This window comes from Euprymna scolopes, chromosome 25, assembly GCF_053919585.1.
Source record: "Euprymna scolopes isolate OS-2025 chromosome 25, ASM5391958v1, whole genome shotgun sequence".
Classification (NCBI taxonomy): domain Eukaryota; kingdom Metazoa; phylum Mollusca; class Cephalopoda; order Sepiida; family Sepiolidae; genus Euprymna; species Euprymna scolopes.
Window position 1 is genome coordinate 15,450,808 of NC_136506.1, and position 23,518 is coordinate 15,474,325.

Consider the following 23,518-nt stretch of genomic DNA (forward strand, 5'->3'; position numbering starts at 1 on the left):
GATCTGAGATTTCAAACGATAATAGAGTGTCCATTGTTTACGGTTGCAAGCAACTTCCCATACAATGACAATGCAAATCACTTAAAATTTTCCTAACATATAGCACAATTATGTTGACACACCGGTGTCTCGCCAGATCACCGAAGTTAAGCAACGTTGAGCTTGGCTAGTACCAGATGGGTGACCATTTGGGAAGGTGCGGCGTTGCATGTACCGCAAGGTAAAATACCAGGTTGAGAAATTGGCGAAATCTATCCTTCTCTCGAGGGTAGATAGGAGTCTCTTAAGCTGGTGTAAGCACCCAATCTAGTGATGTCGTCATGATAAAAAAATACCCTTGATAGCCCTGGAGAAGCATCAAGTATTCAGCTACCGACAAGATTTGAATTACACTACAAACTCGTGTAGTGAGTTCAGTCTCGATTACGACTGCGCTGGATGGATGGGATAATGTCACTCTCTTGGAATTCAATGTTTAAAGTAGTTCCTGAACAAGGACATCTATCTATTGTTTTTGATTATTATTTTTTTTCTATTAAGTTCAATGATATTCCCAATAGTATGTATTAGCTATGTTTGTCTTGAGAAACAACTTACCTGTATTAAAATATGACCTTGGATCTCTAGTCTTAATATGTTATGTATTATTTGCAGTAATCCAACCATTAATAATTTTATGAATTCAAACATATTCAGTTGTGCGTTCTCCTTTACTACGTGCTTGAACTAGCATCACCTGCAACATTATTTGCGTATTCGTTCATTCTTCTTTAAGATCTTCGAGTGCACTTTGTTTTGTCTTTTTTTTTTGTAACTCTTAAAAAATCTAAGCAGTACAAGAATACGATTTTGTCTGCAACTGAAAAATTATTTCAGTGCAATAATAAAGGTTAAACACGTTCACTGAAGAGAAAGAAAAGAAAATATAAGATCATAAATACATTCTAATAAAGACTTAAAACTTTTTACTTTCAGGAACCATTACAGTATAGAGCTTATTATACAATATTAACTTCAAACATTGTATATCTGTGACAACCGCCTTTTTTTTTTTTATTTAATTGTATGTTAGTAGCATTAACTTTAGACAGGTTGAACTGACTTCCTCACAAAGAGAAAGTGTCAAGGCAATAGTAAATTCAAAAGCGGTCACCAATCGCGTATAATATCCCAGTCATAGGATGATAATGACATTAGGTTTTTTTCAGTTTTCGCGGGAAGGTGTTGATATTGTCATACATGCAGCGCTTGGTATTTCCAAAGAGTCACCAATCTGGTACTCACCAGACTCGACGGTGCTTAACTTCTATGAGAACCTGTGTGTCAATGAGATTATGTCGTATCCTGTAATTTATTTATAATGTTTTTATAACAAATACTTGGGTGATAATTTAATAGACTGATTTTTGATCAAGAAGTCACTTATACGAATCTCTAAGTGTTTCTTACAGAAATAAGTATCAGCTCGCATAGAATTTCCACGGGTCCTGCTAGCATAAAAATTAATTACTAGCTGTTGTCCGGAAGTCATTACATTTATTTAGTTTAGATTTTTTTTAATCATATACTAAATCTACTGTGATATTTGTAAAGATACAAAGATGATATATATGTATGTATATATATATATATATATATATATATATATATATATATATATATATATATATATATATATAATTTAAGATTAAATCAAACGAATCGTTTTATAAAGACAAAAAAAATAGAAAACGTTAAAGGAAAGATTTGCGTAGAAAAAGGAAACTGTTTTTGTTTTGTAGATGAATTGATTTTGGTCTTAAATGTCAATGATAGTCCTAGAAAGAACACGAATATATTTATACTGAAAGCAAAGAGTTTTTTTCTTTTCATTCATACAAATCAAGATTTAACTAATAAAAAATTGAATAAGAATGAAGAGAGCTGTTTTTCTTTCAACCTAAACACTCACACAGACACACACACACACACACACACGACTCATACGACATTGGAGTTTAGATATTGTTTCAGCAAAAACTAAATGCAAATTTTATTCAAGTTAAACAGCAATATTTTCCTTTGTTTGATTTTTTTTTTTTTAAATTTCCATAAGATGCGACGTTGAAAATATGAAAAAAAAAAAATTACGCAAAGGAACAAATTTCTTTTTTTATGGTACAAATACAAATGTAATATTGTTAACCATTTTTGTCTTCATCTCTCTTTATCTCACCCCTCCCATCTCTCTCTCTCTCTCTCTCTCTCTCTCCTTCTATATATCTCTCTCTCTCGGTTAAATTTTAGAAAACAACAAAAAAGAAAAACCAAAATGGTCAATAACGTTGTGGTATTCGACCTGAGAAAATCTACTTTTTTCTACTACCCAAAATATAAAGTACTTAAAAAAATTAATCTGCTTAGGATAAAGAATGAAGAAATGACCGCAGAACGAATGCAAAACATGACTAAAGCCAAATATGTAAATACGCCCACAGCTACAGATTCTTTCTAAGAAGCCATTTACCGCATTTATAACAAGCACATGGATTATTATTCAATAGACATTAACGGTGTTTTTTTTTTACTGTAAGAAGGTCGCATAGAATATGTAATCGATGAAATCGACTGAAATTTCTATTTTTTGAAGAAGGAAAACTGGAACTAAACATAAATGACTAACAGTAGAATCAAATATTTTTTTCATGTAGATTTAATTTTGAATCCAACTGAAAGTCCCGCACTCTCAACTAACCTCCAACCCGTGTCCCATCGCCAAAATGTTGCATCCGTGTGCCTGTTTTACAAATATTTTAATAAAATGTGCTCTGATGAATTCATCATACTTGTACCCCCTCGACATACATACATCGGCTTTATCAAAACATATCTTTTGATTAAACATATTTCTCATTCCGTAGAATTTCCACGGGTCCCGCTAGTATAAATTATTTAGAAAAAATGATTGTGTCATCAGGAGGCTCTGTATCGGATAAAACAATTATCTCCAAGGGAGCAAATTTTATTCTGATATGAAATTAAGAATGGATTCAAAACGGTGTCTTTATAAATTATTTTAGAAAATATGAATATAAAAAACATACAGTTTTATGCCAAATCATTTGACAGGTTCTTTATTTGCATTTTGCTTTCTCATCTAAAAAAATAATAAAAGTTTCGATCAGTTAAGGGAAAGAATTGTAATCTCATTCCTCACATCAAAGACTGACAATTCTGATGTGGATAATCGTCAGCAACATTCCGTTTCTGGAGATGATAGTGTAGCTCTGCTGTCTATCTGTACCACAGGGAATAGCTGTACAGCTCAACTCAGGAGTGACAGTTCCTATCTAATAGAGCTACATAACCTGGCAGGGTGAGATGGGAGGATATCTGTTGTCTGTACAGCAGCCCCCCTCTCTCCACAAAGCTAGAGGATGCAAGCGAAAGATAGAGTTACCGTTAATAATAATATAAAGTCAGGCCGTCTCCAGATTTTCTGTTGGGAGTCACCCCCTAAGTCTTTCCCTTGATAGGGCAGTCCTATAAATCAGGGGAGGTTTTAAATCAGAGCTACCTTCTCCTAGATGAGCCACCATCCAATGTTGTCGAGCCTTATTTGCCCGAAGTGACTGGTTTTAAGGCGCCAGTGAACCACTTTTGCCACGCGAGAAGGCCAGGAGCTGGACTGGGTTGTAGGATGCTATTTTAGATGCACACCATGAGGGCATATTTTGTAGAAAGGGAGGTTTCCCCACTACCACCCTCGGTTGTGACAACCTTTGGAACCTTTGTGGATAATAGTCAAAGCAAATTACTAAGTAGAAAAGAAAAGTTCTTAATTTTGTAGATGAGGGTTGATTGTTTATATTACTTGTATTAATCGGACTATTGTTCTCATCTTGAGTGTTATTTGTGCAACGTTTCACCATCTTCAGACATGTTGGTTTTTGCTTGGAAAAGAAAGGAGAAAATTTACTGGCCCCGTAGATATTTTCGCATTTTTGGAATTAGTCTCTGTTTTATGTCTGTGCTTTCGTATGTGTAAAAAGAATTGGTTGACAAAACTTTTCTCCTTTCTTTTCCAAGCAACAACCTACATGTCTGAAGACCGTCGAAGGACAACCCGACAGAAACGTTACACAAATAACACTCAAGATGAAAACAATAGTCCAATCAATACAAGTAATTTAGAAAAGAAAACTTTCTCATTGTACAAGATGCGTAATCACTTTTTGTATCAATTAGCAGAAAGATAAATAATAAACTGTATAACACCCATCCCGGATTTTCCTACAAAATATCTTGTAGCAGAAACAAATAGAACTTTTTTCTGTTGCAAATCAATGCTTCCCCCTCCCCCCTGTGTTATTTGGCCACATACTTACCGAGAGAGAAGCGAAGCAGATCGGACCTTTTTTTCTCTCTCTCTCTCTCTCTCTCTCTCTCTCTCTCTCCACCTCTGTGTGTTATTTCACCCGGTATCGACGATTCCCACTGGGAATAACTACTGTGACAGCAGCAGGTGGCCAGAGTCCAGTTTTTATCCAGGAATAATATCTCCCTGTGTGAACATTCGCCTGAATAAACCTTTTCTTTGTTACATTTATCGAAGTTGTTGTGTTCGTTGTATCAGAAGCTTATGTTGAATTATTTATTTTCTTAAATTGTGCCCCAAAAGCACGAACCCTAAAATCTCATAGTTTGATCGATTTTTCCAGACGATTCTTAGAAAAGACTGATGGTCTGAAACAGATTGATTACCTATGTTTCGCTTAAAGAGATGCCATGGGAATTCTAGTAGCAAAACGTGATGTGGATTTTTCTTTTGTCAGTTTCTCTTCCGATCTCTTACTTAAATTAGAAATTAATTTTCTGGTTAAACTACACATTTTTCCAAAAATAAAATCTACTTAGAAAAGGGTTAAATGTTTTCTTTTTTTCTTACCCTCCTTCCATTGCATATTGTCAAAAACATGGATTTTAAGTAGATAAAACATTCTATGATTTCTTATGGTAGTAGAAGGAGGGTACGAGGAAGTGTCTATTATAGATGTAGTATTTTGATGAGAGAAGAATGAACGTAAGAACTAGCTAGGTTAGCATGAGTTCGTTATGACTGCTCCTCACTTATTTTAGCCTCCCGCTAAATTTCTAAATAACAATTGTATTTTTTTATTCAAAATAAATATTTACTCTGCAGTTTTTCTTTAAGAGAAAGGGAGAGAGAGATAGACTAATAATTGGACAAGAACAAGGACTAGGTGATGAAAAAGCAAAAACTCCCTACTACCGCCACTGTTCTTTATGTGATTACAACGTCTACAACATATGTCAGCCATAAGTTTTTGTTTGCCTACATTTTTCTGCCATTGTGTTAAAACTATAAAACACTGTATTTTTCAGAACTATCAGTTACTTTTATACATTTACAAGCAAATGTACCCGGAAATGCCCGGTATTAAAAGTAATGTTAAATTCCTAAAAAAAGTAAGTAAAAATAACAGAAACTGTTACATGTGCTCGTGAGTTTTATGGGTTTTTTTATAAACAGGTCACTTCTTGTAAGTAAAAAAAAAATCAATTAACTTACTCGAGCTGAGATCGAAACTAAAGTATAAAAACAGTGAGTCAAGTAAGATAACCATGAGGCCAACTTGCTACGATCTTTAAAAAGTAGTTTCAAACCTGCTTATTCTTAACATAAGGAAACTGCCATGTGAATGATTTTCAGATGCACAGTCATGATATAGTTGACAAACAAATAAAAATTGGATGATTGCCAAGTATGAACTTTTCAATTTTGACCCCTTAGCAACCCTTTTTCCGAATGAAAACAGACTAAAAAGTTTTCCACGTGTCTGAATACCCTATATACCAAATTTCATATATGTAGATTCAATGCATATAGGTTAAGAGTTCTCCACACACACACACACACACACACACACACACACAAACGCATTCTCACTTTTATAGATATGTAGATTACTAGCAATGCCTGGGATAAATTTTGCAGTTACGTAATTTAACTGGTCCAATCTTTTTATATTTGCGGATGTGAAGTCATGATACAGTTGACAAACAGATAAAAATCCGATGACCACCCCCAAGTACCAATTTTTCAATTGTGACAACTTAGCAATCCCTTTTTCTGGATGAAAATCGATTAAAAGATATTCCATATGTCTAAATGCCCTATATACCAAATTTCATATCTGTAGATAAAAATCGTTGAGTATATAGGTTGAGAGTCCTCCTCACACAGGTATTCTCACTTTTATAGACATATATAAATTACTAGCAATGCCCGGGCCAAATTTTGCCGTTGCATCGTTTAACTGGCCTAATCTTTTTACATAAAGAGATTAAAAACAACAACAACAAAAGCAACAACAAAAACTTCTGAGCAGTGTAAAAATACAAATGCAATAATCTTAAAAAATATTCTCTCATATAAATTCTGGAAAGTTTCCCCTGTTCATTTTGTCGGGATTAAATCAGAAAATGACCCCGAGAAGATTTTTATTCAAATTTTGAAAAGCAAGATGAAAACCAAATTAATGATTAATTTCATGCTTGACAAAATATTCTCATGATTTCTCCTAAAAATGAGAAATTATAAAATAAGTTGAAAATAAATCTAAATATACATTTCGATTTAATCTCTTGATTAAACACCACTAAATAATCGATAATCAATAATTGAACATATATCACAGATATTTTTAGATCGCACTAAATTGGAAACAGGCAAAGAATAAAAATCAGTTTCTTTTAAATTATTTCTTGTTTAGGGTTGGTTTTAAGTTCACCATTTTTTTTTTACCTCAGGTCTAAGTGCTTTCATTGTCCCCTTCTAAATTATTTATACACCTCTGCTCTTAGAACTCGTTCATCCAAAGTGATATTTCAATTTTTTTTACAGGTAGGGTCACCGCTTATCAAGGCCCAGATGCCCATCGAGGATAAGAGTTAATGTGTAAATAGCATGCAGAAAGCTAATGCTGAAGAAATTGGGGACGGCTCAAAAAATTTGTTTACACTGACTTGAAAATGAACATATTATAGTCATCTGGGAAACAGCTCTTTGGTATTGTATTTCAATGACGGCCATCTTTTTTTTTTTAAAGTGGGCCCAGATAAGGGTTAATGTGGGTACGGTAGTCATTCAGACAATAGCTTTGTAATCATTAGTAGTGAAGACCTGGTATAATTTAATTATTTAAGAAGGCGGCACACAAGAACTTGTTTACATTGAACTTGAAGACGCTAATATTGTAGTCAGCTGGAAAGTTAACCACAGCACGGCAGTTCTAGGAAAGAAGCTTTGTTTATGGAATCCACGTTTAGCTTAAGGTACAGATAGAGAGCGGGGAAATTATTAATAGTGGTTTTACATCACCGAGTGTGTTTTCTGGTTTTCTGGCCTGCTTTTCGGCTGAACATAACTTGGTGGCTTTTAAGTCCAATGTAAACAAATTCTTTTTGAGCCGTCTCCATAAATAATCAAATTCTATCCAATCTACACAATTAACAATTACTATACTACCACCTTGCATTCATTAACTCTTATTCTCGAGTGGCCGTCGGGCCTTGATAAGTGGTGACTTCCAAGTAAAAAATTTAAAAAAGATATAAAAAAATCCAATTAAATTCTTATCTTCCTTTTTAAGAGTTAATCTCGAGCTATGTTAATGTCTGCAATAATAAATTTTGGGGATATTATGCAGAAGGACTACGCTATCTGTAGCTATTATTACCTTAGCAATTTTATTTTTAATATGCTAGTCTATCATAAAAAAATAAACTAATTTTATTGCTTATTTAAGTTTTAAAGGTTTCTAATGAATTTCCAGGGTAGAAAAGTCATATCACAAAAGTGTGTTCTGCATTAAAAGAAAAAGACTCCAGTAATTGTTTTATTCTCCATCTCTTATTTCCAGAGTAATTTCTTTTTTTTTTCTGTCTGATTTCGGATATTCATTTCATTTGAATCCATTTTTCTGTCATCTAATTTCTATCAAGATTTTGTATCGTGGTAAAAAAAAAAAGAAAATAGAAAAAAAAAATGAAAAAAAAAAAACAAACAAACACTTTTTTGTTGACTATAACCGAGTTCCACGTTTTGGAGAATTTCAATTTTAAATATGATTGTCTGGAAACAGTTTCTTCTTTTATGCCTCTCAGATACAAATTGAAATCCTCGGAGGCCTCGAAATTGTAGCGTATCCCTGATTACGTTCAGAAATAGCAGGCAGAAGAATGACAACTTTGATTCATGTGTCATTTCGTGATTATAGACTTCGAAAAGTTGGCAATTTATCGTGCATGGCCAGGAGAATTGAACAATTATATAAATGGAAAAGAATGCACTTCAATTCTTGGATGCTTCAATCATGGCATGACGATCCACCAGAGAAATGAAGCAGTTTCTGCTGTACTAGAGAGTTCATCTGTGTCATATATTTCTTAGAGAGTGTAAGTCGTTTGGTTTAATAAATATAATGGCAACATTTAAGCAGGAACTTCCTGTGTATGTATATATCTGCATATTTTTCATTGTCTGTCTATCCCTTCCTCCTTTACTCAGAAACTACTGTGTCGATCTAGCTGAAATATTATATGGACCTTTGTGATGATAAGGTGCAGCAAACTAAATATTATGCTATCCGTTCGACGTAGAGTAAAGGATTAATAGGAATAGTATTTAATGCAAAATAGCCCACACTACCTATTCTTACTCTTATCAGCTGTGTTCCAAAATTCACAATGAATTGTTAATCGATTTAAGAGAGAAACCTGTACATAAAAAAATATTAAACATATGAACATAGTTCATAAAGACAGCGATAACAGATATCTGTGACTTGAAAAGTTATTCTTTGCGAGACATCATCATCATCATCATCATGGCGGGCTCATTGTCCGGACCAATGTGACATTTCCTCTCCAGAGTTTCCTGTCTTCCATCAGCTGCCTCAGATCTTCAGGTTCACAGTTGGCATCGTATACTATTTCTTCTGGATGTACGTGGATCTAGGTCGTCCTTTGTTTGCGCATTCGTGTCGTGGAGTCCATAGCAATACATCACTCGACAATTAATTCTTGCTCCTCAGACAATGACCAGCAAATCTTAGGCGTGTCTCATTGATGGTATTAGATATGGCAGTTAAGTTGCCATAAAGTTGCTACTTTGTAGGATGATTTTGCCAAGATTGGCTTGGTTTGGTTTGTGACGATCATATATTTAACAGTGTTCGTAGCATATGGCTGTATGTGCCATCTAGTTTTCTTACAAATCTGTTGGTGAGTGTCCAGGCTGTAGCACTGTAAACAAGGAAAGACTCTACGACTGCACTGAAGAACTGCCTATTTACTTTGTCAATTAGCCTTGAAGTCCATACTGAATGCATCTCATCTAATGCAGCTCATCCTATGCAACCCATGCTTTTTAGATGTGAACTTCGATATCTCTTTCTGTGGAAACTATGTTGCTGCCAAGATACGTAAACTCATGGACTTCCTTCAGTGTTGTTCCAACCAGAGCCCTGATCTCTCCTTCCACATTGAAAGTCAAAACTTTTGTCTTATTCGCATTAATGTAAAGACCAATGTCATTTGCAAACTTTTCTAGCTTACATAAAAGTATTTGCGCATCAGCAATGTTATTCGTGAACAAAGCAATATCGTCTGCGTAATCTGCATCAGTTATGTGTGCTGATTGATGACGTCTGTTTCTGGATTCATTTAGGGTGAAGCCTAAGAGACAGTGTTCCTGTTTTTCGTGACAACGAATATATTTCATGTGTCCGCATAAAATGGCATGAAGAGATATATTTCATGTATCGATTTTTAGTATTTATTTCAATAGTGCTCAATGCGTGAGTAGAGACAGGTACAAAGTTATGAAAATTATAAGCTACACAGAGGCTTCGGTGATTCTTCCCTGCAGGGAATCATCAAGCTAAAATGCTTTTTGGCCTGATGCTTGCCTCTCTGTAGCTTAAAATATATTTTTATAACTTCCTATACATATATACATATATACATATATATATATATATATATATATATATATATATATATTCCTATACATATATATATATATATATATATATATATATATATATATATATATATATATATATAGTCATCCACATGCAGTACTGTTTCGCTGTCTCACAGTTCATCAGTGCGGCTAGACAGGCAACTGCCTCAAGCCAGGATGGAAACCCGACCGCCCAACACCATTGAGCTATACGGCTGCTGCTATGTGGGTAATGAATTAACGATGTTTTGACATCATATAAGAACTCATGAATGACGTTATAGCAGGTGACGTCATGTATGATGTCACCAAAAATGAAAGTAAATATTCCCCAAGCAACGCCGAACAACCTTCTAGTATATATATATATATATATATAGTCTTTGAAGTTTTTAACATTTGAAACTATACAAAAAATTATTTTTTATCATTCTTTAAAAAAAAAAAAAACATCTAGTCAGTAAGTCATTTAATCACCTGCAATCACTGCATCAACTCTCAAATTTACTATAATACCAATTTTTTTATTTTTCAAGGGATCATCAGTTGTTTACCATGAAACACTGTTTCGGGGATTTAAAAACAAAACAGTGTATTACATCATGGCTCCCCAGCAGTGTTGATCAAACACCACCACCCTTAATCTTAGGAAGAAGACAAGTTACAAAAATTTTGATCCAATTTCCTATTCTTAATTGCAATTACTAACCTTTTCATAGTATAAAAATGAATTTCTTACCTGTGCGATTCATCAATTTCCACATTTAAAATGGATACATTTTTTAATTTATCAGTCTTGTATTTATAAGATTTGGATTAATCCATTTAACTACTTATCACCCCCACTATAGTTAGTAGTTTGTATATTTACATTCTTATTTATTTAAAATTAGATATATAAAGGTTAAAAATATTTTATTTTTACATATATACATTTTTTTTTAAATATATATATAAATTTATTATATGTAATTATAAATACATTTATACATTGCTAATATAGTTTTGGATTTCCTTTATTAATATAGTCTGGTTTATCTTAAACGATTCAAAAGCATCAGGATAACGAACAAATGCTTTATTTAACTGTTTAAATATTTTATTTTTATCTCCACCTTGTTTTATCATCCTTATTACTAAGCTAGAAACTGGTGGTATAAAACCTGTTAATTTTAGAGTAACACGAGCTATTCTCAAAAACTCTGACATAATGGTTCCATAAAACACAAAAACAGGGCAGGTGCTATCCTTATGGGGCATACGTACTATTTTAAAGGGGAATACGTTTCTTTTATCAAATATTTTATAAAGAAAAATCCCATCCTCAATTTTTATATCTAAATCCAGAAATGTAGCCTGTTGTCCTCTAGGTTCACAATTCAATTTTAGTTCGTTTGGATATATAAGATGTTTATATATATGATGATGATTGCAACGTCTTGTCAGACGAGTGCCACTCCCTCAGACACTTAAAATCCATGAGCCCAAATGCCTGAGGGAGTATCTATACAAAGATGATGTTACAGAGTCTTAGCTTTGTACGACAGCTAAGTCTCTCTCTCGGTTCAAAATGCTGAGATCCAACAACAAGCAAGAGCAAGATAGCCAGCAACAAATTAAACTGCAGACCAGCTTAATGCGGGTACTGGTCTTCCGCTTTATGGTTTTTTTAAATCAGAGATTTGCTTCTCCTAGAAAGGTTGCCTTCACCACGGTTTGGGGGAGCCCTCTCCGCCCCAATACACATATACACACACACAAATATACATGGTGCTAGTTGGCCGTTGACCCAGAAAAAGAGTTCATTCGCCCTTTGGAAGGTCTTGTTTTTAATCCTTCAGGGAGACTAGCCGCCCTCCTCACCAAACAAGTCTGGTGCAGGAACCAGTTTAGTCGCCGGTAACCCGACCATGAGGCAGGTAGTACTGGGTTACATGGTACCAGTAGCATATGACATGACCTGTGTATATATATATATATATATATATATATATATATACACACAAACACATACATGACAGTTATTCCTTGAGAGATGCTGTATTATCTTCTATGACCTTATTACTTGTGAAGGTAGCTTATACACAACTGATTTCTTTATTGGAATAAATCAATAACTTTGTTGTGACATAAGAAATTCATTGGAAAAATTCTTAAAGAACTCATCCTTCTTTCGGCTGTTGATTACTTTTTATTATTATGCTCTTTTTTTCTGTGGAGTTATCTACCTTTGCCTTCTTTTTAACTATCTATTTAAAAAAAAAATACAACTTTGTTATATATGGATCATTGAATTGCATTCATCTGCAAAAGATCTAGCTAACTTGCATATTCTTTCAAACTCAAACATTAATCAATTCCCTAATATTTTCTTTCGGTTTTCTTATAGGACGATTATCTCTAGTTACCTATTACGTGTAATTATGTTCATCCAGATCTTTTACATAATTTATACTTGCATAATATTTACATAAAAAAGATTATAGTAAACACAAACCTCTTTCTATATATATTTATGTTTGCGTATATATATATATGTATTTGTTTTAAAAAATTTGGCCTAGCAAACTCCTCTGTGAGTTTTTGGTCTACAGAGAGAATACTCAATACATAAGGTATTCGAACCCATGCAAAACTTTATATTTGTGTTTTAGCTGGGGAAAGTTGGTGTTAAATTTAAAAAAATGGGATTTGCCAGTCGAACGATGGCATTACGAATATGCGTGCGTAACGTAATAGCTATTGGTTCATGTTTTAATTTTTAGCCTTACAGCAAACATGTATTAATAGCTCAGGCATTAAGGGCAAAGGAAAAAGTAAATCATAAGCTAAATGTTTTGGTTTCGATTCTTGGTGGTCTTGCATGGGTCATTTTTTTTGTTTTTAAACTTTTTATATCATTACTATATATTGAGTTCAACATAATAATAAACACTAAATCTGAATTAACTCAAATATATTTAAGCGTATTTTACGACTGTGCAATGCAGATAGGCTTGTTAGTATTTCTATAAAAGTGAGAATGTGTGTGCGGCTGAAAAGAACTCTCAACCTAAATACTAAACGAACTTTATATCTACAGATTTGAAATTTGGTATATAGCGTATATCGACATGTTTAAATATTTTTAATCAGTTTTATTTAAGCAAACAGGGCAGCTTAGAGGTAAAAATTGAAAATTGGTACATTGGGTCATCGGATTTTTATCGGTTTCTCAACTGTTTCACAATTATTTATGCATGAATCATTCCCATGATAGCTTCCTTATGTTAAGAATAAGTTATAAGTTATCTATATAAAAGCCAAGTACGTCCAAGGATAGAATACTGCTGCCATATCTGGGCAGGAGCTGCTAAAAACAGCTTACCCTGTGTTGACAGAGTACAAAATAGACTTCGTGGCTTAGTGGGGGATGCCCTTTTCTCTACCCTGCAACCTCTCTCCCACAAAAGAGACGTTGCGAGCCTATCCTTGTTTTATCGTTATTTCCATGGCAGGTGCTCGTCTGAACTCCAATCTCTGGTCCCCCCTCGCCAATCTTTCACGAAAAACACTCGTCTAGCTGAATCCACTGTGAAAAATTTCCCCCACTCTTTATCTGTGCCTAAATCAAAACGTGGATTCCATGAACAAAGCTTCTTTCTTAGAACTGCACGCCTGTGGAACTCTGTTCAGTCTGCCTGCTTCCCATCAGACTACAACTTGGATGTCTTAAAGTCCAACGTTAACAAATTCCTAATGAACCGCCTCCTTAAGTAAAGTATACTCCATCAAATCTCCACACTAACGTAATGTACTTGCAATAACACTTATCCCTGAGTGGCTTCCGGGCCTTAATAAGTGGTGATCACTGTGTAAAAAAAAAGTTAGTTTGCAAACACCTTTTAAAATTATGGAAAGCTGGCCTAATGGTTACCGTACTTGACTCACTCTCTTTATGTTTTAGTGTCGATCGTATTTCTTTTTTACTTACAAGAAGTAAGCATATCTCCGTTTCTTTCTGGGTTTTTTTTATTCATTTATTTAAAGGAATTTAACGTTACGTTTAATACAGGACAAAGCCGGGTATATATATATTTCTGTAGAAATATATTTTCTTATAATATATAACACTCCTTATTTAAGAAGCTCAATGTAATTACAGAGCAATATAGTGAATAAATAACAAAAAAATTTATTCCAAAATTCAGGATGTTGACCATCTTATTATTTATTCCTTTTAATCAGTTGACATTTAAAATTCTTTAAAATAGCGAAATGGAAACATATTAAAGGTATTTGTAGCTTCTCTTCCAATTTTCGGATTTTTATCATTTCAAATCACACTTTATTTTCTTTTGACAGATTGATTGTTGCTATTTCTTCTTATGGGTTAAGGGCATAATAGATTCACTGTTGATATAATAATTACGTGATTGATTTGCGCTATGAAACAGATACTCTTAAGAATTGTAAATGTCAACTGAATTAAAGGAATAAATAATAAGATGGTCAACATCATGAATTTCGGAATATAGTTTTTTGTAATTTATTCATTATATATATATATATATATATATATATATATATATATATATATATATATATATACCTATTATATACGTTTGAAGGCAAAACAGCGCATTATTACAAAATAAATAGACATTTATTTTGTTTGAAATAAAAACAACAAACGAACATCTATTATTCTCTGCTCTAACAACAACATGGCAAAAAAAGAAAGAAAGAAAGATATACTGAAGATGAAGTTTTGCTTCGAAATATATTTATGAATTTCAATATAAATTTCAAACAAAGTAAATATCTGTTTATTTTGTAATATTGCGTTGTTTTGGCTTCAAACGTATCTAATACGTATTTTATTTTATTCAAACTCAACCAGCGCTTCTAAGGAACAAAAATCCTAACATATATATATATATATATATATATATATATATATATATATATATATATATATATATATATATATAGTATTTGAAGTTTTTAACCTTTAAAACTATGCAAAAAATATTTTTCATCATTTGTTAGAAAACCATCTAGTCAGTAAGTTATTTAATCACCTGCAATCACTGCATCAACTCGCTCTCGAATTTACTATAGTACCAATAATTTATTTTTCAAGGGATCATCAGTTGTTTACCATGAAACACTGTTTCGGGGATTTAATATATTGTTTATAGAAAGTCATTGTCCCATCTAAAAAAATTCTGTAAACAAAATATAAATACGCTCTTATTTTAGGATTTTCCTTATAATTGACCGATTTGCTGGATTTCTTTTTCCAATATATATATATATATATATATATATATATATATATACATATATATATACATATATATACATATATATATACATATATATATACATATATATACATATATATATACATATATATATATACATATATATATACATATATATATACATATATATATATACATATATATACATATATATATACATATATATATACATATATATATATACATATATATACATATATATACATATATATATATATACATATATATATACATACATATATATATACATGGAGTTACTTCCCTTTATTGGCATTCAAAATGCTTTCTTAAGGAGTATTTCGTATATTAAATAATACAAGTCTTATCAATTCAGTTCACTGTTAAATGAAGATCTTGAAGCTAATTCGGTCTTGAAGCTATGTACGGCTGTAAATTGTTTCAGTAGAAAACAACTTTTTAAAAAGATGTTAACTTTTTCATCTCGACACACCGCCCTTGATTGCATAAACTGTCCTAATTTCCACTTGTTTTCTTACTTTCTAGATTTTGGCATTAATACAGGCGAACCTGATACCAGATATTGTAAGTATAAATTAAATCACTGATATTTTCTCACTACATGTACGACACTGCCCAGGAGGCAGTGAAATAATTTTAGTTCATAATTTTTACCTTTGCACAAGTTTTTAACTTATGAAAAAATATAGAGATGAATGTTAGTTGGGTAGGAACAACTATTCTTCAATTAAGAAATGAGTTATTTCCGTCATTGGCTAAATAAATGAAAAAATGTGTAAGTTGTATTGACAAAATGTTATGTGGAAGTCAATCAAAATCCTTATGTAAAAGAGAGAATTAGTAGTTAACTATTCTGTACTTTCAACTAACAATTTCCGGGGTAAAATTTGATTCACTGCTGTCAAAGCCCACTCATCTAAAAAGCCGATACACAGCAGCTAAAACCTGCTACGCCAAAATCCGAATCAGTTCAGTGTCTGAAAAACCAAGCTTTTTATTCACACCGACAGTGTCTCATTTGCATATAAGGTAACAAGAAATCTCGTTTCTTCCCGAAATCGCCAGCATATAAATAGAAGAAGTAGTCATTTAAAAAGAAAATTCTTTTTGTCTGCCACCGGACGCTATAAGCTGCAGAAAATAAGGTTTGTGCCATTTTCAACCTATTGACTGCCAAATCTTTTTTTATGCAAAAAATAAATTTTTTAATCATAAAATCCACTCGTGACAGAAGTTAGCATGCAACTGACCCACAGACATAAACAAATCTCCCATTAGCTTGTTGAACCATGCATAGACCTTTACTTTAAGACCAGTCGGGCTAACAAGCCATAAAAGTAAGAAATATATATTTTTTTTTCTGAAAAGCGACTTGAAAGTACAATTTTCAATAAAGGGTAAAGACATTTAATCACAGGCATAGTGTTGCTTTTTCTTATGGAGAGTAAAGACAACATTCTTGTCTCCATCTCCATTGGATCCTTCTATTCCACGAACTGTGCTTCTTTTAAGGGAGATTTATTTAAAACCTTTTCTTTCAAAACATCAGAGAAGTCATACATATTTTATCAAGAAGGAATACAATAATCCTTTCCTCTTCATGTTTCGTTGAAATATACAAAGTTGGATGATTATCCAGTTTCACTCAAATATTTAAAACTGCTTTTAAAAAGAGAATCAACAAAACAACACAAAAATCTTTACTACGTACTTACTGGTTAAGTTAAAAAAAAATACTACACTTAAATTCATCCAGTATTTTTGTTTGAAAATAAAATAAAATTTAGTGGTGAAATTCTTCGGCAGCCAGTTTCAAACTCGATTAAGGTTAATGGCTAAAGAAAATAACTTTAACCTTGATTCAAGCAAGAACGGCAATAAAGTCTCCCTCCTTGTTCTAAGAACGGTTTTTAAAATTTGTACGAGGATTTATGAAAAACCATAATTTCTCACAGAGGAGATGTTGCAAATCTGTCTCTACTTTATTGTTATTTTCATAGCAAGTGCTCGTCTGAGCTCCAATCTATGCCCCCATTGCCAAACCGTCACAAAAAACACTCAACTAGCTACTACCAATATCAACATTTTACCTACTCTCTATCTGTGCCTAATTCTAAATGAAGATTTTATGAACAATGCTTCTTTCCTAGAACTACCTGTATATGGAATGGAACTGTTCCATGAGCCTGCTTCCTGACTGATTACAATATGATAGCCTTCAAGTCCAATATAAACAAATTCTTGTTGAGCTGTCCCCTTAAATAATTCAAATTATACCCAATCTACACTATTAATGATTACTAAAGTACCACCTTATATTAATTACCCTCAAGTGGCCTTCAGGCCTTGATAAGTGGTGTCGCCTTAGTAAAAAACAAAAAACAAAAAGAAAATACTGGCTGAATTTGTGTAATTTTTGGTATACAGACTTTTTAAATCCAAACAGATGAGTATATAAATTTTTTATATAATTTAGAGAAGCAACCAAACATTTTTTATATAATTTAGAGAAGCAACCAAACATTTTTTATATAATTTAGAGAAGCAACCAAACATTTTTTATATAATTTAGAGAAGCAACCAAACATTTTTTATATAATTTAGAGAAGCAACCAAACATTTTTTATATAATTTAGAGAAGCAACCAAACATTTTTTATATAATTTAGAGAAGCAACCAAACATTTTTTATATAATTTAGAGAAGCAACCAAACATTTTTTATATAATTTAGAGAAGCAACCAAACATTTTTTATATAATTTAGAGAAGCAACCAAACATTTTTTATATAATTTAGAGAAGCAACCAAACATTTTTTTATATAATTTAGAGAAGCAACCAAACATTTTTTATATAATTTAGAGAAGCAACCAAACATTTTTTTATATAATTTAGAGAAGCAACCAAACATTTTTTATATAATTTAGAGAAACAACCAAACATTTTTTATATAATTTAGAGAAGCAACCAAACATTTTTTATATAATTTAGAGAAGCAACCAAACATTTTTTTATATAATTTAGAGAAGCAACCAAACATTTTTTATATAATTTAGAGAAACAACCAAACATTTAATAATACAGGATGGAACGATAAAACTGTCGCCCTAAAAAAAAAAAAAAAAAAAAAAAAAAAAAAAAAAAAAACACACTATAGATTTACTTTGAAACTTTTATTGAAAAATTAATTCAGATAACTTAATTGTGTAGTAGAGCTGACATCTATTCAATGTAGCCGCCTTCGGCCTCAATCACCGCCCTGATACAGGTTTGCAACTGGGAGCATGGCTTTTCTACAAGCACCAGCAGGAGCTCGGCGAATACTCGGCAGATGGTGGCGATCAAACTGGCTTTGGTGCTGTGGGAGGTCATGTTGGTGATGTTCTCAACGTATGACCAAACAAAGTAGTCCAGCAGGTTCAGGTCAAGGGGGGAGGGGTGCCAGTAAGAGAAGAGTACAAAGTTGTAGCACTTCTTCTGAAGTCAAGCCTGGGTCTCTTTGGACTTATGCAACAATACCAAGTCCAGCTGCCACACTTAGGATCTGTCACCTGATTGCACCGGGGAATCGCCACATCCAGGTACAGGTTGGTGTTGATTTTCAAGCTAACTTCAAGGATGTGAGGTGGCGTGATGTGGCTCTCACTTGAATCATGTTTTTTCTTGGGCAATAATTTTATCAGTCTACCCTGTAGTGTAACCGTTATTAGAAATTAAATAAATATAATTTCAGTTATGCACTTTACTATTTTCACAACGTTTCGGCCGTAGTAACCATCAAGCTTGTTGAACTTCGGTAATCTAATAAAAACAAGTGTGTCAACGTGATAATGCCGAATCAGAATGAATTACAATAATGCACAACGTACAAAGCTAATTTTAAACTGTTTTTAAGGATGAGTCAACAAATAGTGAATTTTAAAAATGGCGTCGTAAGATCGTTGTTCGTCATTTAGCTACAAAATTTTATTTTTTGTATTTTTAAATGAAAATATTTGGTAAATTTACTTGATTTTTGGTGTACAGTCTTTTCTTTCTGTTACGGGTACGTATATCATAAATATTTTCTTTTATTTGTGTTTTCTCTTGAAGTGGTACAATTCTAGATAAACACCAATTATTTTTTGCATGGTTTTATGGAGATCCTGTCCTCACAAAAAAGGTTGAACAATGATAACGTATGTACGAACACTAAATTGCCCTAACATTAAACATATTACGTGATATTTTCAAAGAAAATTTTTATATATTTAATTATTAGTGACTTTAGCATAACAGAAATGTACTATTCCACAACACAATGTTGTATAAGGGACGTTCCAAAAATAATGCCTCCTATTTTTTTTATTCCGGCCGAATAAAACAAATAATTGCAAATTGAATCGTTATTCATTCTTATGTATTCATGACCTGAACGTTTAATCTCTCTGTTACAGATATTGACAGTGCAAGACTAAAAAAAATACTCATCATGGACGTGCGTCAGAAGCAGACATGTGTCATTGAATCCCTGGTAAAACTTCATTGAGAATGGTGGTGACTATGTAGAAAAATAAATTCCAGCACACAAAAGGTTGCTCGTTTTAATGGTACCACTCCCATATTCGTAGCTCTTCAATATTTAGAATTAAAATAAAAAAATTAGAAGGCTTTATTTTTTAAACGACCCTCATATGACAAAACTGTGCGCCCATGCACAGCCATTGGAGCACTAAAGGTCGTTCGTTTTAATGGTACCACTCACGTCTTCGTAGCTCTTCAACTTTTTGGAATTAAAAAAAACAAACAAATCGGAAGCCTTACTTTTGGAACCGACTTTGTAATTCTTTATGATTTTGACAAGTATTATTAACCCATGATTATTTTGCATTTTTTTTTCATACAGTATGCGGGTTCAACTATAAAAGCAGTCTAGCAACATCTGGGGTGTTCACATCTCCAAATTATCCAGGGAAGTATCCTCGGAACACGGAATGCCATTACTTATTTTATGGTCTGAAAGGAGAAAAGGTGATAATTGACTTTCCAAAGTTTGAAGTTGATGGAATTCAACCCAAGTAAGTCACAATATCGTTTGCAAACTTTCATTCATGTTTTGGTATCTTTGACATTAAATTTAAGACAATGTTTGGCGAAATGTTTTGATGACAGTTGTAATATCTATTCATAGTCGAACTTTTTATTTATTCCTTCTCTTTCATCTTCATTATTGTTTTTGTATTGGATTATTATAAACTAAATGCCATTTCTCAAACAGTAAGTGTATAACATAGTCGAGCCAGCATTTTGGTTTGTGGTGTGAGTGTGGCGTCATAGACTTAAATACATATATAGGGATTAAGATCAGAAGGAAGGAGGAGGAGAAAAAATGTAAAAGATAGAAAGACGCATGGAAAGTTATGCTCAGCAAGCACGCAACTGCTCTTAGATAAAGAGCCAACTGGGTCTGGTGCCGTATATTGGCAGCCAGCTGGGTCTGGTGCCGGGTATTGACAGCCAGCTGTGCCTAGTGTCATATATTTGCAGACGTCATATGTGGTGGTTAGGAAGAAAAACATACTGATGTTAAATGCGTGTAAGCAACTGGCGTTGTAAAACGAAGAAAAGTTCATAATTTGCCTATGTATGGAGTATATTGCCAGTGCATCTACTAATAGTCTCTTCTTCTTAGTCAGGGTTCAAAAGAGAGTCCCCAAACTAATAGGTCTCACACTATCAGCTAAGCTTCAATTGCTGTTCCATCGACGAAAGAGCTGCATAAAAAAGCGAGAAACTATTGTTGGATATTTGGCCGGTGACTCTGGGAAAAGAGGCATTCAATACGTTGCTCATATGCAGATTGGTCCATTTGAGGAATGCGGAAGTTTCCACCATTGTCTATTGTAATGCATAATTTGACCAAAAATATGTGAGAGGATATCGGTCAAAGGAGTTGAAACGATAGACAATGTAAAATATTAAACATTCCAGGGGGAAAGAATGTTTATATAAATCGACACAAACAAAAAGCGGAGCAGTCGGTCACAGAGCGAGAACAAGTTGATACATTCTTAACTGCCAAACATTTATACTACCCTCACGTACTTTCACTTATGTCAAACACCCGTTATTAGCTGTCAATCCAAAACTGTTGTCTGTGTGAAATAAAACAAAATATTATTTTATCGATCAGCTGTGTTGTGTTTTCCTTACTGTCTGTGTATATGCATCGTAGACCAGTGATAAAAGTAGATTTAGCTATTATTATAATGACTGAAAATTAAATATAATGACCGGCCGCAGCAAATATATAATACTAAGGGTTACATATGGGTTTCCTTTTAGTAGTAATTCTTATCCGAGTAGCTCTATTCCACGTTAGAACATATTTTTATCAAATGAGATCCTTCACAGATAGAGAAGCATTTGCATTCCAACTTCTACATAAAAGCTCACGAAGATCATTGCTCAAGATTCTCTTGCCTACATGAAGTCCTCTTCATTGGTCACAGCTAGTGGTTAATCCACAAGATTGCAGGTTTCTATCCTCGACACAGAAGAGCAGCAAGACTCACCAGTTGCATACAAAGTCGGGGAAGGTTCAGACCTGAACAGATACAGGACGACCACTTTCTTTCCATTAATTTGCAGTTTTGTACCTGTCATGTATTTGCGTGGCATACTCGAAGGCACAGATGCCAACTCCTTTTGGATATTTTACCAGAACCCTGTTAGCTAGATACCTCTGACACTATCACATTAACATCTGTGCAACACATTGCCATGAGATTGCTTCCAAGCAGACTACAACATGCAAGTCTTGAAATCCCTTTCGCTACACCATGTCGAATGCAACTATAGAAGATATTAGAAAATATAATGTGACCCGTTGGGTCAGTCACTGAGATCGGCTAAAATTGTTTGACTCTGGAAAAATCGAGTTTGCCAAGCCAGTTAATCATCAAAAGATAAAATTCTAATCACATTTTAAATATTTTCCTTACATTTCTGAGATAAAGATAGAAGTATTGCTGGGTATCCTTATAGTTGTTTATTTATAAACGTTGGTCTACAGAGAAATTAGGCTGTGGGAGCGCGGGAATAAAAATTTAAATATTTGGCTGCAATTTATGAAACTGCTTGATAATTCTTATTGGATAATCTAATTATTCCGTTCATTTGCATCTTCATGTAAAAATATTCCGAATGAGTTTAGCCGAGGCTATTTAGAAAAGGGTGGGAGGTAGAAAAACCCGGGAAAGTCGCACTCACCATGATTGTTTGAGTTGTGGGAGTGTTTGCCAAATTATGCCATTATTGTTATGAGCATGATATTATAGCTTAGTAATCAACCATCAACACAGGCCAGAGAAATATTCAAAAATTTGGCACTAATCGCAAAAGAGATTGCCAACAAAATTTATAACCATAAAATAGACTGCCAACAAAATTCATTTCTCGAGTCCAAAACTTGACATTCTTACAATAAATGTTGCTTGACAGTATCTGTTTGTGTTTTGGCAATGCCCGAAATCAGGAGAACTAGATCTCAGGAAGATTCCAAGAGAGTTGTCAAAAATATTGATATTTTAATATTGTTTGATACTATGACTTGGATAACTATACATTATTTATACGTTCGATACTAAGTTTTCGAAAACTATGTGATAGTTATACGTTCGATACCCTGAAACCTATTTCTTATTTAAGCGTTCGATATTTATGCCTTAGAAAAAATGTACGTTATTTATACGTTTGCTACTACGCTCTTGATAACCATAAGATATTTATACGTTCGATACTACGCCCTATACGTTATTTATACGTTTGATACTACGTGCTTGAAAACTATACGTTATTTATACGTTTGATACTACGCGTTTGAAAAGTATTCGTTATTTATACGCTTGGTACTACGCGTTTGAAAACTATTCGTTATTTATACATTCGATACTACACGTTTGAAAACAATACTTTATTAAAACGTTTGAGAACTATTTGTTATTTATACAGTCGATACTACGCGTTTAAAAACTATACGTCATTTATGCGTTAGATATACGTTTGAAAACTATTAAGTATGCATTTGATACTTTGTCCCTAAAAACTATATGTTATACGTTCTATACTGATGTCATAAACTGATAATGTTACGAAATTAAAATCCATGACATTTCTTATAGGTTAATATTTTATTAATTAGATTTCCTTCCTGGTTTCTT

The 23,518-nt window shown here is 33.0% G+C and overlaps 1 protein-coding gene across 19 annotated transcripts in view; it reads left to right on the plus strand.

Moving 5' to 3' along the window:
* The window catches only part of LOC145247280 (suppressor of lurcher protein 1-like), a 1,714,203-nt gene that overhangs the window by 1,679,018 nt on the left and 11,667 nt on the right, over positions 1-23,518 (plus strand). For all 19 annotated transcript variants that reach the window (XM_080108885.1, XM_080108889.1, XM_080108891.1 and 16 more), the window contains 2 exons: positions 15,844-15,882; positions 20,203-20,374. In XM_080108885.1, coding sequence (XP_079965011.1) covers positions 15,844-15,882; positions 20,203-20,374 — 211 coding nt within the window. The remainder of the gene's footprint in view (positions 1-15,843; positions 15,883-20,202; positions 20,375-23,518) is intronic.